We start from the raw sequence: 18,170 nt of genomic DNA, 5'->3' as shown, positions 1-18,170 counted from the left end.
GCTAAAACTGCCATTTTGGTGCAGGACAGGAAACGGGAAAAACACTATGCATTGTATACATTTTTGAATCGAGAATCGTATGAATCGAATCGCTTGAATTGAGAATCGATTTTGAATCGAATCGTGAGCCACCCAAAGATTCACATCCCTATTGTCAAACCTAGCTTTTTTTTAAGCCAGGTGAATGAACCAGTTTCAATGCTAACCTAGCTTATTTTTAAGCTAGGTGAATGAATCAGTTTTCATGCTAACCTAGCTTATTTTTAAGCTAGGTGAGCAGTTTGTTAAGATGCTTGCAGTTTGCTTTTCTAACCATAACACAGTTAAATCTAGATTCCACCAAGGTGGTTTTGACTAGAGTCGTGGATAAAAACACCAGACTGACCTGACAGAGGCGTTCCAGTTTCAGTCTCTGACATCCAGACGTTCTGGTCCAGTAGCAGAGAGTCAGGAGGCCACGTCTGGTTCTCAGACTGCGGCGACAGCACCGGCGACCTGGTGGTGGAAAATCCACTGCTGGAGTTCCTCTGCAGTTTACCGGCCAAACTGAGGCCCGACTCGGATCTCTCGGGTCCACTGGTGGAACCAGATAAGGTGTCGGCCTGCGATTTGTTGCTGGGAGTCAGCGTGTCGTCCTCCAGCGTGCTGATGTTACTCTGAGGCTCCATCTCCAGTCCTGTAGCCGTCAACATCAGGACATCTGCAAAATGACACCACAGGAACTCGATTTAAAGGGATAGTGTGCAACAATTAGGAGGATTTAATGACAGATACTGACATACTTCATTGGTTGTTTTTAGTGTATGTTCATTTTCAAATGAAAACTGACTTTCATAGCCTTAGAATAAGCGATTTAAATATTTACTAATAGGGCTGCAACGATTATTTGATTCATTGATTGATCAGTAATCGGTTTGAGTGTTTTTCTAAAGAACTGAAACAAGTTTCTCTGATTTTTCGGCTTCTTAAATGTGAATATTTTAAGGTTTCTTTGCTCCATATAACACATAAATCATTAAAACTGATTCCTTTTGGTTTGTGTGTCATCATTTCCAGGTTTGTGAAACACCGATCAACATTTTTCAGCATTTTCCGGACCATAAAAGTACTTGATATAATCGATTTTGAGAATAATCGTTAGTTACAGCTCCACTTACTACACCAACAAAGAACAACATCATACATTTCTGGTCTGTAAAGGCCACCGTCGTTCACTGGCACACTTAGGAAAGATAACGTTAAGAACAAGAGACGACATGCACCTGTGAAAGAGACGGGGAGCACGGTGAGGAGGATCTGCTGAGGGCTGATGTACTTGGCGTAGCACCTCCACTGCGGCACCGAGCAGCTGCCGTCTGCCAGCATGGGCTCTTCATCCACAAGGTCTGCATTACTGAAACTCTGCAGAGGGAGAAAGCTCATTAACAGAGAGGCGCGATGCCGTGCAACGTCTGTCAGGAATGTAATTGGAGCATGATTTTTATTAAGTTTTATTTGAAACTGTAGCTCCCAACAGCTTAAAAGCTCCTCCCCCTCTTTTGCTGCTGGGATTTTAATTTGAAATATCAGTGGGTATATGCAGTAATATGTTATAAGACAATGACAAAAATATATATTCTTACCAACTAGCATACACACGAAACAGTACGAGTGCAAATTAAAAAGAGAAACAGACAGTGTGACGTTACTTTACTTTATGAATCTTTACATATTCCTGTAAAAAAGAAAATGAACAACAGCTTAACATCTTTAAGGGTAAATTCCAATTCCTTGCTTAACCCTCAATCTTAACCCTCAATCTCAAAAATGTGTGCTCCCTCTAGTGCAAGTGCTGTCCCATTCTCAGAAAAATTAAGTTGAGGGGCAAGTTTAAGGGCTGTATCGCCCTCAATATTGAGATTTTCCGAGACCACCCTTGGGAGCAAGGGCTACCCAGAATGCACTGCGTGTTTTCACATAAGAAAGATGTCATTGAAAGCAGGGAAGCGAGTACGCTACAAATTAAGTATTTTCTTTGTTAAAAGAGATATAAAAATGATGAAAACCATTGTATTATCTTAGTTTAGGCCCATATTATGGATTACTGAAGTCATTGTTGCGTAACATTTATTTTTATTTTACGATCTTTTGTCAATAGCCGGCCAGTGCGGACAAGCGATGGTTTGCTATGGTTTAATTTTTTAATAAGCCGTGGTGTGTGGTAACTGTCAGCTGAATATGTCCGTGGTTGGGGGTTAGGGTTAGAATAATCGTTGTTTGTGCTGTAAAAGCTTCCTTTATTTATCCTGACAGCTATTATCAGACTATTATCAGAGTGTTTACAGATGAGGATATAATAAAAGAAATATATTTTGCCTCTGTTTTCAACTTAGGGGGCTCTGCTATAGAGCCTTTGAGTAACGCACAGGTCTGGGACCGATGCCAATATCACATCTTCGCCAGATCTGACCTCCGAGCCAAGAGTTTGTATGCACGTTAACCCCCTCGAAAATGACTGCAAATCCACGTATATTGTAATAATAATCTGAAGGATTACAATAGGCTCCTCTCACGAATATCACTTTTTCGAGATTATTCTTATTATTCAACAAAATGGCTTTCATTCGTGAACACAAACTGACATGTTTTAAAAAAATATGGTACATGATACGCAATACACACACTCGAGACAGACATTGTCGATAATTTTTAAGAAAATATAATAGAGCCAAGTAAAAGTATTTCTACAGAAGATAAGGAAAGGACACATTTGAAGAAGTAAAGAATACAGGAAACTGGGAAGTGAAGGAGTTTTCTAACTCCAGTAGAACGAGTAGTAGTGCAAAATCATAGATGCGAGGTGGAGAAGGAGGAGGAGGAAGAATAAGAAAGCAGGAAGAAAGCAGGAAGAAGAAGACTGAACCTGTAAAGTGCTGGTAGATCCCATCACCTCTTTGCTGCTGCCCGTGGTGTGGAACGACGTCACAGTGTCCTGTCTGTCCGCAGGCTTCAAACTCTCCTCTGACACAAAAGTGACACGACACAATAAATTCAATATTAGCTGAATATTAGGGGTGTGCCAAAAAAATCCATTCACATGCACATGACGTCATGTTTAGGTGCCGCGGCACCGGAGTCCAGGTACCGTTTACCAGTTAGCTCCGTTAGGTGCATTAGCTCCTTTAGCGCCTTTAGCAGCGCTACAAATAACCAGCGTACCTGTGTACTGTGTGCCTCTGTTTTTAAAGTTTAGCGTAACTTTACAGAATCATTTTAACAATCAGGAGTCATGTAAACAGTGCGTCACGCTCATTATTTTCAAGGTCAGTCGCCATGGAAACCAGCACTAATAAAGAGGCACTTTTATTTTTGTTACTTATGCAATTAATAACTTAATAAATCTGAAAAAGACACTTTAATGTCTCAATTTGTCATTCTGTCTTGCAAAGCAGACTGACAGAGTAGATTATCCTGTGCCACATATAGATTGAAGCCAAAATCATTATGAATCAAATCGTTTTGAATCGTAAAATCGATTTTGAATTGAATCGTAGCCCCAAAAATCAGAGTCAAAATGGTGAGATAGTAAAAGATTCCCACCTCTACTGAACTAACCTTTAATAACGGGTAAGGAGAATGGGGCGGCGTGGCCGTCTCGCTCTCGCTCCAAGATGTGGTGCATGAAGGCGACGTGGTCGCCGTCGGCGAGCGGGATCTCTCTGTCGCTGAGCTCGTGCTCCAGGCTGCTGTGGAAGAGGCCGAGCAGGAGCTCGTTGGGCAGACAGGGGGCGCTGTGAATCTGCTCCACGCTCTCCACTGCTGAGGAGCGACAATAACACACAATATAACAACAAGGGAAACACGTTTGTGAAGTAAACTAAATAAAACAAAACAGTGTGAGAGAGCAGTACCTGTGCTGAAGGTGAGGAAGAGGAGTTCAACCTGCTGACATTTGGGCAGCAGCTGGACGAGGTCAAACTGGAAAGGGATCATGTGAACGTTGTCGTCGGAGGCGAGAGCTTCTCCTGCAGAAAGAAAACACAGGTCAGGTCTACGTGTGAGTGAAACCCAAGTTTGGGGTCACTTGGACTTATTTTTGAAGGAAAAGCACTTATTTTCAATGAATGTAAAATTAAATGAATCCGAAATACACTCTATACATTCTTAATGTGGCTATTCTACCTGTAAAATGTCTGGTTTTTAATGGAATAAGTACATAGGTGTATCGAGGGCCATTTCCAGTGTTCTAATGGTACTTTGTGTTTGCTAATGGCGTTAGAAGGCTATTGGATGATTAGAAAACCCTTGTGCAATGATGTTAGCACAGCTGAAAACATTTTTGCTGGTTAAAATGTCTTGACTATATGTTCTATTAATTTTGCAACTATTTTGATGAATAAAAGTGAGAGTTTTAATGGAAAACGCACAAAAAAAATTGTATAGGTGACCGCAAATCTTTGAACGGTAGTGTATGCAGCTAAAAAGCTTCTAATATTTCATGGCTATTGAATCATATCAACGGTAAAAAAAACACACTAAAGCGTAAAAGCCATTAAGAACTTCTTTAGGGCAATCTTTGGATTGTTTTATAAGTTGTGTTCATGAATCATGCAGCTTCTCACTTTTGTTTCGTTGTAAAGAACACACATCAGAAAAGCCCTGCCACATTATTTTGAATTCCTAAAGATGAGTAAATGAGCAGAGCCAACTGTACACACACCAGCTTTGTTTGTGCACAGTGTTTCATTAAACTGTGATTTAAAAAACGGTGAAAATGCTATTAACACCAACGCGTTTACGTTAATATTCTGTAAAAACGATGTCAAACAGTAACGTTCGCAGACTTTGGTCGCCTCTTAAAGGGACACTGTGTAGTATTTATGGGTTTATATGACCCAAAATCCACTTTTTTATACATATTATGTGCTCCTGCATTGTCTAGTAGCTGTATAATATTCTTTGTTTCATTTTCGTAGCGTTTCAAAAAGTCATGTAAAATAACATGGTCGCGGGCCGCTACTGCATTGCCACGACGCCATGTTTCTACCGGAGCCTGTATAGACAAACGCGAGAGAACAAATCAAGCGTCTCTTTACTTGTAGCGGAAGTCCCGCCTCCACTCTCTCCGCTTCGTCTGCTACGGCCACGGTAGCTCGCCCTCTCCCTCGCCTCACAAACCTCATCTGCTGACACGGAGAAAGACGACGAGGACGACATTTGACCAGCTGAGGATACCGTAGCGCTCAGGGAAGGGAGGGGGTGAGCAGAGGAGCAGTTCTTTGTTGTAAATTTCAGCCTCTCCTCTAGATGGCACTATAAACTACTTACTTCACCTTTAAGCGAGTGGGCCAGTATTAGGACTCCTCCAGTGGACATGGACTCTTATACACGCTTTAGTGTGGACCAAAGCAGGTGAACGCCGCTTATATACTGTACATGTTTGTTGATACTGATGCCTAAATACAAATACTGATGTAAACCACTAAATTGAGTAGAGTACAGTATGTGTGTATGTGTTCAGGTCCTCTAGTGGACACAACCCAAGCGTTTCAGAGAAGAAGAACGTTGAATTGTACCTCTCACATCCTTGAGTCCAGGTGGCAAAGAGCAAACCTGGTCCTTATTCTGACACAACTGGCTCAGATACTCAAAGGTCATCATGGTGGACATACAGGTCAGATCCCTGGGGAAGATCTACAACAACAACACAAACATTCTTTTAACTCACAGGACATGTTCGGACATGTTAGGAGAAAGACGAAACACTCACTGCTCGAGGGATCTCCTGGTAACTGAGGCCCTGGAAGTGTCGATGCTGGTCCATGCAGTTGGCCACTGTGCCGGTCTGCGGCTCCACCCAGCACTCCGTCACAAGGTTGAGCTCCGTGTCCACGTCGACGGCCTCCACCTCTGTGTCGTTGTCGTCATCGGTGGAGAAGCTTGTGTAGTCAAAGTTGAAAAAAAACTCAACGTCACAGCTCAACCGCAGCTGCTCACAACTACTTCTACTGTTTTTGTGTGTTTTTGGCGCGTTTTAACGGCCGCTGACAAACAGATGCTCCACGTGTGTCTTATCCAAACACTGTCAAAGTCTCCTGCCAAGTTTGAAGTCTGTCAATTGATCCGTTGGATAGTTATGAGACTAAAAGGAAGACAGATGTTCCTCGTCTTGATGGATAGATACAAGTGATGAGCGATGATTCCATGATTAAATGTGAATATTTCCTCGTTTCTTTGCTTCAAATATCAAAGCATCGATTAAAAGTGAATAATTCTGGATTTATTGTCTACATCTCTTTTCCTCTTTTTGTCTCTGAACGATCATCACAGTCATCTCCATCTCGGATCTGCTTCTCCTGAAGACTCCTTTCCCCCGATCCTCTCCTCTCTACACATTTTTCCTCTCACCTCAATTAGCTGTTCTCCAAGTCGTAGAGCAGATCAACAAAAAAATCATTCACAACTGGAAAAAAACACCAAAATGGTGCCATTACCAACCGTCTTTTACATCAGAATTTCATTTCCCGGGCCGATTTCAGTGATTTTGGTGTCAAATGATAGGTTAACATTCTAATGAATAAATCAGAAATCCTTTCTATACCTCTTTCTGCCATTTACTCAGGTGCCATTGACTGTTCAGGTTATTATTGGTTATACCATTTTGTTTATTGTATTCCATGCTGTACAAATGCTATATATGAGATTCAGCTCCTCCTGAGCAAATACATTGACCATTTTGTACATTTGTAATAAACGTTTTGCTGGAATAATGCTGCGTTTGTGCACATTTTCTACATTATTTTCGAAAATATTCTGAGTAAATGGCAGAAAGAGGTATAAAAAGGATTTCTGATTTAGAAATTTGACATTTTACCTATCATTTGACACCAAAATCACGGGGATTTTTCCAAATAATGATCCAAGAGGTTCATTCAGTCAAATTTTGGTGCTTCTTTCTACAAGATTTTATGGGAAAAAAATACAATAATCTGCTCTACTAAAGTGTTTGTCTCTTAAATGCCCTCTAATACTTTATATTAAAGCCACGTTCCCTCCAGATTATGACGGTTATACTTGTTACCTGTCCTTTGTCGAGGTAGAGTGCGGCGGGAACACGATGTACTGAATGATACAAGAGTGAGTTTCTCTGTCCGTGTCCCCCGACATTCCCTGAAAAAAAGATGGCATCAAAACAAAAACCCAAACTAAAAAAAGGCAGCAAATGGAAAAAAAAATAATAATTTCCTGTTACCTTCATCGGCAGCTCGATCACCATGTTTACGATGCCCTCTGCGCTGGCGGCGAAGTGGAAGCCTTCTGAGAGACGGATGCTGCGTAGACATGAGAAGAACCATGTCATCCACAGGTAGGACACACTCTTAAAAACATCCTAGGTAAAAGCCTGGCATGAAGTGTGCGTGAACTCACTCGGAGATCATGGAGAGGATGTGAGCTACGGCCTGCATGGCCACGGCCGGTCCCTGGCTGCTCTGCACGGCCCACACCCAGCGCTGGTGCAGGAAGTAGCGGGACAGCGAGGCCAGGGTGGAGGACGCCGTGCGGTTGGCGGCCATGCTGAGAGGCACGGAGGTGCTGGAGGGCTGCATGAAGTTCTCCATGTTTAAAATGAAGGGGGTCCTGAAGTCCAGCGGCAGCTTCTCGTACCTGCAGAGCAACCACACACACAGTTTCACGAAGAGAGACTACGGACGTTCATCCACGACTCTATTCGCTCAACTCCATGTTCACCGACCTGATGAGCAGCTTCTCCAGGGGCTTGTTGAAGACGACCACGCAGGGTCTGTCTGACAGTGCAGGTTTGGGTGCAGGGATGGAGGGAGATTTGTTTGGAGATAGGTTCCCCACAACTTTCCTCTTGGTCTTTGGAGTGGCCTCTTTGTTCTGAACACGGTGGGGGAAGCGAAGTTTGAGGATCTGCTCTCGTAGCTCGTCAACGATCTGATGACAAGGGGGGGGGGTGTAAAATGAGTCATGAATGGAAATATGGCACGATATTTGACATTTCAGGGGGTTGATTGGTAAACAACCACGATACTGTCCATTCGCATATTTAGTAGTTTTGCACAGACCTTGTTTCTAACATGAGCTGGTGTTCCTATAGGGAAGCCGAGACGCAGCACCATGCAGGGCGTCTTGGAGATGAGACGGACCAGGTAGAAGGACGTGGGAGGCAGGTCGGAGGAACTGTGGAGACGATGCATTCAATTACTTCATTTGTTTTCAGGAGCAAGTGCTGTGATCTTTAAGCACCAGTGGTCCTTGAACATTGTGGTTTGTGTTGCCTTTACACAAATTAACGACTTGACATCTTGGACTGTAGATGATGCGAGCACCTCAGCAAAAAGGCTGTTTGTTTCCCTTCATTGATTCTTCGATTTTAATGCTTGAGGACATACACTCCCATTCAAAAGTTTGGGGTCACTTAGAAATGTCCTTATTTTTGAAGGAAAATCATTTTTTTTCAATGAGTCACAGGTATTTTTTTTAGCTGAACATTGTCAACCTACAGACAGTGATGCCTGTCAGAGAGTTTACCTGTATGTCTGAATTCATGAGAGAATTTTCCCTAAAAGAAATCTTGTGGGAAAAAAATATTCACATGAGATATTCAACCTTTTTGATTTTGAGGAAATGCCAGGAAAGTGGGCTGAGATGATTGACAGATATTTTTACTAAATAAACATGTTAACACATTAAACACACATTATTTTTGAAAAAATAAGGTCAAAGCACTTTTTTTCAATGGATATAACACTAAATGAATTAGAAATACACTCTATACATTGTTAATGTGGTAAACGACTATTCTAGCTGCAAACGTTTGGTTTTTAATGGAATACATACATAGGTGTATAGAGGCCCATTTCCAGTGTTCTAATGGTAGATTTTGTTTGCTAATCGTGTTCGAAGGCTATTGGATGATAAGAAAACCTTTGAAAACCCTTGTACAATTATGTTAGCACAGCAGAAAACAGTTTTGCTGTTTCAGTATAATCATTATTTCTAATCTTGTCAATGTCTTGACTAAATGTTCTATTCATTTTACAACTCTTGATGAATAAAAGTGTGACTTTTAATGGAAAACACCATCTAAAATTGTATAGGTGACCCAAAAGTTTTGAACGGTAGTGTAACTAGGGCTGGGTATCACATTTCCAATTCAGGAAATCAGGTCCCAAAATTCAATTCATCTTTCTCTTCAAGATATTTCAGTTTCTGTACCAATTTTGCTTCTTTATGAAGCCGATTTTCCACACAACTAATGCCGCAAGTCATAAAACTTGTATCTCTGTAACCTGGTGCACTATTAAAAATATCAAGATTCATAACTCTACAGGTGATCAGTCAAACTCAAGCATTAAAATCCAGTCTACTACACAGATTGTGACATTTAAATGACAGTGGTGATGATTTTTGTTCTCTCACCTGTATATGAGCTTCACATACGAGTAACCCTCCACCAACACGAAGCTGCTCCAGTCCTTCAGCAGCGACGTGAGCGCAGAGTGGGAGATTCGACACTGAATGGTGCTGTAACGACCGTTGTTTCCGGCTGTGTGCAGGTGTTTGGGGACGGGCCTGAACGAGGAGGAAGAAGAAGAAGTTAGTAATCGAAGGTATCGTTAAGGAGTTTGTAGGTGCGGTGCGTTAACATGGTTTCTTACATGTCGTGCTCCAGGATGATGGTGATGCGATGCATGTGCAGCCATCTCTGCCAGAAATTTGCGTCCATAGAGAGGATGGGCTTCCAGTAAGAGGCGAACTGTGACTGCGGGGAGTCTTTGGAACCGCTGTGCTGCAGCGACAGGACCTGGAAACACAGGAGATGAGTCACTTGCAAATCAGTATAAATGAGCAGAGTAGCAGTGGATTACACTGCTCTAGTGTTAGCTATTGGTTAACTCTTCACTCCCAAGTCCACTGGTCCATACTAAAGATCTAAATATTTAACAAATATACAAAAAACTACAAGTAAAAATGCTTTAATGACAACAAATTCACACAATGAGCAAGAAGAAAAAAACAGAAACAGACTCAAAGATGTGCAGTCATCTGCCTCGACCGGTTGAGGTGAAAGGAAATTTGCACTAGTCGTCAGTTTATTAGCTATTGGTTAAAGAAATGGATTTGTGACACAAAGGAATCGATCAGGCTTCCATGTAGGGCTGGGCAATTACTCAACTTAATGAATTGAATTATTAATTTGGTTGAGGACAATTTGTTTAGAATGAAAATAGACTTCTCTTTAACTTCCCTCGCTGCTCCCTTTGGGCTTCTGTAGTTCATAATGGTGCAAAGAGAGAGACTAACAAGACGCAGTTTGTATGGAACTAGTCGGGTTTTTCAGCGTCAGACATATGCTCAAATTAAAACATGATTGAAAGTGTAAACTCCTAAGCTCCATTGTGGCCCTACCTTACTTCACACACTGTGATTAGTAAAAGGCAATCAGAGCGGGTTGAGAGAGCAATTATTGAACACAACACCGAACAACAGCTGACGTCCATTAATCTCAATTCATTCCCGACCATTTTAATGAACAGGTTATACCACGGTCTGGGCTTTTTGCAATGAATTACAAAAAGGGAAAATGGGGTTCCTCTGCCACTGGATCTAACCCTGGTTTATTTGGTAGTGGCAAGACTGTATATTTAAATAATAGTACACTCTCTCAGTAGAATGAGCAGCGAAAGGCGTTGTAAATTACCGGAGTGGTGGAGCCGGGAGGGATGTAGAAGAGAGGAACTCCATTTTTGGTGCTTTCAGGTATTGTGTAGTTCTCAGGGATGGAGTTGAAGGCCTGGAGGTGAACCAGCATCTGATCCGTCTGGTTGATGCTGAAAGAGCACGGCGAGGTAAATATCAATATACGGATTGTTGTTTTCGACACATTAGTGCCAAAGAGCAGCATCTAAATCTAACTTTAAATCATTTAGTTAGACAGATGTTGTGATATATTGTTATCACATTGTTTTGCAATGTTTTGATTCTCACAAAATCACTTAATCCTTTGCAATTCATTAATACATAAACTATTTTACTATTTAATAGCAATTTGGACAGCAAACTATGAATATTTTCATTATCGATGAATAAATGACTCGTTTGGTCCACGAAATGTCAGAAAATGCAGAAAAATCCATAAGCTCCATATAAAAGACATCACTGAAATGTAATAATTTTTGGTTTGTGGACAGAAAAAAAAAAGGTTAGGGAGGTTTTATGGACCGAATGAATTCATTGAGAACATAATTGACAGGTTAACTGATCAAGAAATTAATCATTAGCTGCAGCCCTAATCTCTATTGTACCTCTGTAGCGTGTTCCAAAAGCGTCGGATGACGGAGGTGCGGTACGGGCTGGTGATGGGTTTCCTCTGTGTGCAGCTGATGTCATGCAGGATGTCGTAGCTCCCCTCCATCGTCACCTCCACCCGTGTGGTCCTCTTGGAAGGGTCCAGAGGCCAGGAGGCAGCGGCCAGGTACTCGATGTGCATGTTGTGTTTCCATAACAGCACTAGCTTCACCTCCAGCTGAGTGCCACCTTTAACAAAACAATGAAAACAAAGGCGTCTCTTTCTCAACATTAAAAAAAGTCCCAACAAGTCCAACACTGCAGTATCTGAACAAAAGACAGAGGTTTTACCTTTCGTGAAGCTGATCTCTCTGATGGTGTAGCCCTCTCGCAGTCGCACGGACACCACGCTGAGTAAATGAGCGTGAACCTCCTTCTCCGTGTGCTTCTTTCTCCTGATGACCAGCGCAGGGTTTCCACTGGCTGATACCAAATGCTCGTTGAACAGTTTGTGCTGGGAAACTACAAAATAATCAAAAAAAAAAAAAAAACACAACAGTTTTTTGAATCTAGAAAATATTGTCAGTAAAGCCTTGAGTTCTAAAACTGTAAATATTTAACTCCAGTCGGTCATAATTGGTCATAGTGGTGCCATTAAACATCTAAAATAACCATTTACAATGTCAATTATTGGTAATCAATTCTTTTTGATGTTTTCCTCTACATCCTTGGAATTACGTAGCAATACAAATTCAAAACCACTGTAAGAGCATATGTTGCCCATTAATATTTGCTGATGTTACCTATATTTTTACCAATAATATATTGTATTATTTAAACACAGGGTCGTATTTCGTCTTCTGCCTCTATTTTTGTGGTTTTCATGATCAGAATTGTTCAAACTTGACCGACTCACCACAATAATACTCTGAATTCATGGACTCGGGAGTCTTGAGGAAAGAGTAGGTTAGGAAGGCCTTGTGGTAAGCGTTCATCTCTTGGCAGCTCAGGTCCACTTCAGGGCAGCTGGGCAGGTAAGAGCCAAATGTGGCCAATGAGATGAACTTCATCAGCTCCACATTGGGGATGTATCCAAAGCTGCAGTCATAGGAGTACGCACCACCGACCTGAAGCACAGAATATGAAAAACAGGTAAAGGAACCGTGTTGAAAATTCTACTTATTTGACACAGAACGCAGATCTTATAGCCATAACCTTGTCCCCCTCACTCTCATTTTTATTTGCCAGGAACTAAGAAGGATTTACATGATCTCACTGGAGCATTGGACTGTATCCAACAACAGGAACAAACAAACAATACTCTCTGGTGAATAGTTTTGGTTTTCTAAATATGTTTACCTGCACAAAGGAGCAGGCAATGGTTCCACTCCTGAGCTGATTGAGCAGGGTTTCACACACGGCTACATCGGGAACACTGGTTACTCCATCTGTAATTATGATGATACCTGGAACACACACACACACACACACACAAATCTACCTTTTAAATTTTGTGTGATAAAGTCACACTTGGGGGTTCAATAAATCAAATAAATTACAATTTCCAAACAAGAAGTTGCTGCGTGTCGTGTATTGATTGGTTCCATGCTTCCCTGAGCACATCCAGAGACGACTCAGATGAGATGTCTACCACCTACCAGCGCTGGAGTTTGGAGGCAGCAGCTGCAGAGCCAGGATGCCCTGGCGAACCATGCTGACCAGACCCATATCAGCCGACACCATGGAGATGCCCTGCTTCCTGTGAGGCTGGTTGTACAGGTTGTTGTTGTTGCTTTGCAGACCTGGGTTTTGGACTGGCTCCACGGTCTGAAGACACAGGGACAACAAAGCAAATACATCAAGACCTTTGAAAAAACCATAACATATAATAATATTAATTATTTAAAGGTGGTTAATGGCGTCAACGTTAACGCATGGCGCGTTTCCATGACGACTGACCGGAAAAAGACGCGTATGATGTCATGTTTACGTAACTACAGATTGTTAAAATGAGTCTCTAAAGTAACGCTAAACTTTAAAAACAGAGGCACACATTGGTTATTTGCAGCGCTGCTCTTATAGTTTAATAAACAGAACGCTCCAGTTCCACTGTAGAGGCACTAATGGCGCTAAATGAGCTAATGCAGCTAACGGAGCTAACTGGTAAACGGTGTCTGGACTCCGGTGTAGTGGCACGTAAACATGACGTCCCATGCGTCTTTTTCCGGTAAGTCATCATGGAAATGAGTCGTGCATTAATGTGCGTTAACCTAGCGCCCAGCACTAATAGATATATATATATATATATATATATACACATACATATATATATATATACATATATATATATATATATATATACACATACATATATATATATATACATATATATATATATATATATATATACACATACATATATATATATACATATATATATACATATATATATATATATATACACATACATATATATATATACACATACATATATATATATATACACATACATATATATATATACACACACATATATATATATACACACACATACATATATATATATATACACATACATATATATATATATACACATACATATATATATATACACATACATATATATATATACACATACATATATATATATACACATACATATATATATATACACATACATATATATATATACACATACATATATATATATACACATACATATATATATATATATATATATATATATATATATATATATATATATACATATACACATACATATATATATATACACATACATATATATATATACACATACATATATATATATATATACATATATATATATATATATATATCAAGTAATGTTATCTGTTGGACCCTCTCGGCCCGCTTTCCTGGCATTTTGTTCAAAATCAGGAATTGTAAGCTTTAGAAAAGGGTGTTAAATTACTCTCTAATGAGATTGAATATCTCATGTGAATCATCTCATGAATGCAGAAAAACAGGTAAACTCTCCCATAGGCACCACTGCCTGCAGGTTGACAATGTTCAGATAAGAAATGTAAGCAAGCAGTTACGGGTACTGCACAAATATGAATACCCCACGGGATGCAATAAGTGCAAAATTTGAAATAGAAAAAAGAAAATCCTCGTAAATCCCTGTGCAGGGAAATTGTGGGGGTTTATGGATTTATCAGAAAATTAGACAGCCTCAGTGACAGCTAATGTGAGTTTATTGGATAAGAATAGGTTTGTCGCTTTGCCTCACGGATTAACTTCCATCACAGAGCACAGCCGAGTTGGCTTCATTGAATTAGACACGTACTGTACATCCAAAGAAGCTCAGCCATGATTTATACGACTATCTATATAATGTTTTTAATTTAATGTTTAATGTTTGCATTCTATTGCCTTTGTAAAGCATTTTCAATCAAATCCAGCTCCGTCTCGTCAGTACATTGTAAATACTGTCCGCGAGTACTTGCCTGCTCGTGTTGCTGATGAAGGACTTCAGCGATGCTGCTCTCCACAGCTCTGAGTTGCTGATAGATGTGATGCAGGAAGTCGCTGAGGTCGGTTCTGTCCAGCTGACAGCCTTGTACCAACACCTGCAGAAGAATGGAGGCTGTCAGGTGATGACAGCTGAGAACATCCACAGCACAATTACGCAACATTTATGTGCTGTGGATGTTCTCAGCTGTTTTTCCGTCTTTTAGCACAAATTTTGTGCTAAAATACGCTTTCAGTGTGACTGAATTTGAGTTAATATTTAAATACAAAGCTGATAAAGTGTTCTCCAGTAGACCTTTCTGAAGCTGCAGGGCTTTTTTTTAAAAAAAGGATAGTTTGTTCAGGTTAAGTGGGGTTGTAAAAGCTAAGTCAACACTGACTTCACTGTGCTCGCCATTAGTGAGCCGGCAAGAGAACTGAAGACTTTCCCTTCACTGAAAACATGGCTGCCACCCGGGGACAAACAGAGAAAAACAGATTTTAGCCACTTAACAAAAGGCTGCACTCATAGGTCCTTCACTTACTTAAGTCTTAATATCTTAAAAATATATTTGTGCCCTATTTCTTGCCATCAATGTGTCCCCTGTGAGCTAAAAATGCCAATTTTCTCTACATACTTTGGTGTGGGAGAGTGAGCGTTTTACAAACTTCGGTTTCCAGCCATCAAAGGCTGTCTAACAGTGAGATAAAGTGGTGAATATAGTCTTAAAATACCGTAGAAAAAACCAGTACGTTTAAATAGGTCAGCCTTTCAATAAAATGGCTAAAATCTGTTTTCTTCCATTTTTAAGAAAGGGCAAGTGTCCATGTCTATGTTGCCGCTAATTACAGGACCTCACAAAACCCCAATTAAAAATTAACGTTAAAAAATAACAAAAACAAGACGTCATGTAAGCCACTGTCCAATATACCTGATGGGAAGTGAGGCCGATGATTGACGAATATGCCAGAATGGTGATGAAGATCTTGGGTTTGAAAAGCCGATCCGTTCCAGGGATCGTGAACGGCTGCGCCAAACCGGCCAGACATCGCGACAAGGCATGAAACACCTCGTCGAAGATCATCTCGCCTGTGCTGTCATCCTGCGGCGCAGAAAGAAACAGTGACTTGTAAAGAATAACAGCGACAGGAGCCTCATGCTGTTCTGGTACAGAGAATATAACGTGTGGATGTTCCCGACACAAAGGATTAGTATTCTACTGAAGGACGTAGGAGGAAAATAACTTGGTGGTTGCTCGGATCCAAACACAACAATCACTTCTCACTTGTAAGGTAAAACTTTAAAGCTCCTGTGTGTAACTTTTGTTGCCAAAACACATCAAATAACCCATCAGAGCTTTCTAATCGGACGACTCTAAGTCCATATTCCAATCTACCACACAGAAGAAAACAGAAGAGTTTGAGGGGGGAAATGATTGTTTGTTCTTATATTTACCTTAAAGTCGTGAGCGTACATTTAAATAGCAAAGAACATAACATCGGTACAGCGGAGATTACGTGAATTGAAAGCTGTCTGACTGTCTATTTACCACAATGTTGCTTTTTTTGGAATACTGTTGACTGGCATCAAATTGATATTTATACAGGAAAACTATTGTTTTAAGCTGATATCAATGTAAAGTAATCAAAAGCATGCGATGCTAAATCAAATTTTGGTAAACTGTCTTACCACAATCCCTGTGGAGGGGCTGAGGTCCAGCTCGATGATGAAGCGGTACCTCCGGGCCAGGAAGGTGGCCCGAGTGGACGGCATCAGCATGTACGGGTACAAAGTGGGAGAGAAGTCCGGCTGCCATCCTTTCGGTAAGATGCTCAACAAGTCCAATTCATTCTCTGAGTTGAGCTGTGAATGCAGGATAAAGACGGTGGTCAAACGGGTTTTTTGGAGTATTTTGTCATTTAAAGCAATTTAAAAGATGTAAAAAAAAAAGACTATCAGACTGATATCTGTATCAGAAGATTCCGATGAAACAAACAGGAAGTAAAATAAAGCGATTTTGTTTTTTTAAATAAACAAATATTTTTACATATGTTTTAAACTATTCATGCATTTAATCATGCATGTATGTATACACAATATATATCATATTAACATTTTGAGGAATGACACATTTGGATGGAGCACCGCCCCCTCTGCACAGAGGAAGCGGCACTTCCGGATCACATGCTGCTATGGAAGTTTAACGAATTTGATTTCAAAATAAAAGAACTTTTTTTTTTTTTTTTATTAAACAACAACGCGTGAATGGAGATCTCAAATTCAAACAACCTTAGCTCCAATGAGCATCTAGTCTGGTCTATATGCGTATATAATATAATTTAGCTGATTATAACAATTGAATGTATTATTAAAAACCCAAAAATAAAGTCATACATAGCTACACTGTGGCCTAGCATTGTTTTCCACTATCATGTGGACAGGAAATAACATACGTAAGAACTCACCAGCTCAGGCTTTGAGGCCGGCCAGATGACTTGGTTAAGTTTACCCAGGAACCAAGCCAGACGCACGTTCCTGGAGATGCGATACTCCTCCTTCATCAGCAGGTAGATCTGGTCAGCCTCCTCCACCTGACGAAAAGAAGCACAAAATACACAAGTTTGTGTTTCAGAGCTTATTTAGCTGACATAGGGTATATTAGTCAATGAGTGTAAGGGTTGGAGAGGCAGCAGAAAGAGCCTCCTGTTGAAAATGACACAAAAGGGAGGAGGAGGAGGGCTGGACTGGAGGGTCAAAACACCCTGAGAAGATTGGATACCGTCTGACAGCATCAGTTCCAGACTTAACGATCACAACAAAGTGCCTAACCCTAACCCTAACTTCAGTCTGATTCTAACCCTAACCCTAAAACCAGGTCTTAACCCTGAAAAAGTACATGTTTAGGGGTGTCACAATGTGAGGACCAGCCAACAAGTGTCTGGGTGCTCACAAATACACCCATACAAGAACACACACACACACACACACACACACACCTGAGTCCTCATGCTGGCAGCTCCTGCTAACTGCTAAGCTAACCAGCCGCTAGCACAAGTTTGTAGCCGAGCACACAGGTCAGCACAGACCTAAAACTGGACTTAGTTGAGTTGTGGACTCTCAGCACATGTGACCAAACAGCAAATGAGACTCTCTTCTCGCTCTTCCTCCCCCACCTTCACCCCCCCCCCCAGTAACGCAGCCTGTGTCTGTGTGTTTTGAACGTGAACAGAAGCTAACATTACCTCATTGTCCTGTTTCTCGGCCATGCCTTGTGTATCATACGGACTGCGGGGATGTTAGCGAGCCTCGGCTAACAAATACCCGCTGAGTTCTGTCTGTGCAAAACAACCGCTGCTGTTTCTTGTTTATCATCTGTGCTGTG

At 40.9% G+C, this 18,170-nt stretch overlaps 1 protein-coding gene across 1 annotated transcript in view; it reads right to left on the bottom strand.

The window, feature by feature from the left end:
- szt2 (SZT2 subunit of KICSTOR complex) overlaps positions 1-18,132 on the bottom strand; it is a 104,090-nt gene extending 85,958 nt beyond the window's left edge. The window contains exons 1-25 of the mRNA XM_083887663.1: positions 18,031-18,132; positions 17,254-17,379; positions 16,478-16,651; positions 15,720-15,890; positions 14,784-14,906; positions 12,954-13,122; positions 12,655-12,761; positions 12,212-12,422; positions 11,647-11,817; positions 11,313-11,544; positions 10,709-10,838; positions 9,666-9,811; positions 9,427-9,579; positions 8,070-8,184; positions 7,733-7,938; positions 7,408-7,644; positions 7,232-7,310; positions 7,061-7,149; positions 5,750-5,918; positions 5,556-5,673; positions 3,891-4,004; positions 3,595-3,798; positions 2,903-3,000; positions 1,263-1,401; positions 386-700 (exon numbers count right to left, since the gene is read on the bottom strand). Of these exons, the coding sequence (XP_083743789.1) occupies positions 386-700; positions 1,263-1,401; positions 2,903-3,000; positions 3,595-3,798; positions 3,891-4,004; positions 5,556-5,673; positions 5,750-5,918; positions 7,061-7,149; positions 7,232-7,310; positions 7,408-7,644; positions 7,733-7,938; positions 8,070-8,184; positions 9,427-9,579; positions 9,666-9,811; positions 10,709-10,838; positions 11,313-11,544; positions 11,647-11,817; positions 12,212-12,422; positions 12,655-12,761; positions 12,954-13,122; positions 14,784-14,906; positions 15,720-15,890; positions 16,478-16,651; positions 17,254-17,379; positions 18,031-18,054 (3,820 nt within the window). The 5' untranslated portion in view covers positions 18,055-18,132. The remainder of the gene's footprint in view (positions 1-385; positions 701-1,262; positions 1,402-2,902; positions 3,001-3,594; positions 3,799-3,890; positions 4,005-5,555; positions 5,674-5,749; positions 5,919-7,060; positions 7,150-7,231; positions 7,311-7,407; positions 7,645-7,732; positions 7,939-8,069; positions 8,185-9,426; positions 9,580-9,665; positions 9,812-10,708; positions 10,839-11,312; positions 11,545-11,646; positions 11,818-12,211; positions 12,423-12,654; positions 12,762-12,953; positions 13,123-14,783; positions 14,907-15,719; positions 15,891-16,477; positions 16,652-17,253; positions 17,380-18,030) is intronic.
- Between the last annotated feature and the right edge of the window lie 38 nt (positions 18,133-18,170).

This window comes from Microchirus variegatus, assembly GCF_963457635.1.
Source record: "Microchirus variegatus genome assembly, chromosome: 4".
NCBI classification, from domain to species: Eukaryota; Metazoa; Chordata; class Actinopteri; order Pleuronectiformes; family Soleidae; genus Microchirus; species Microchirus variegatus.
The sequence above is the reverse complement of the archived record's forward strand: the minus strand, read 5'-3'. Positions and strand labels throughout refer to the sequence as shown.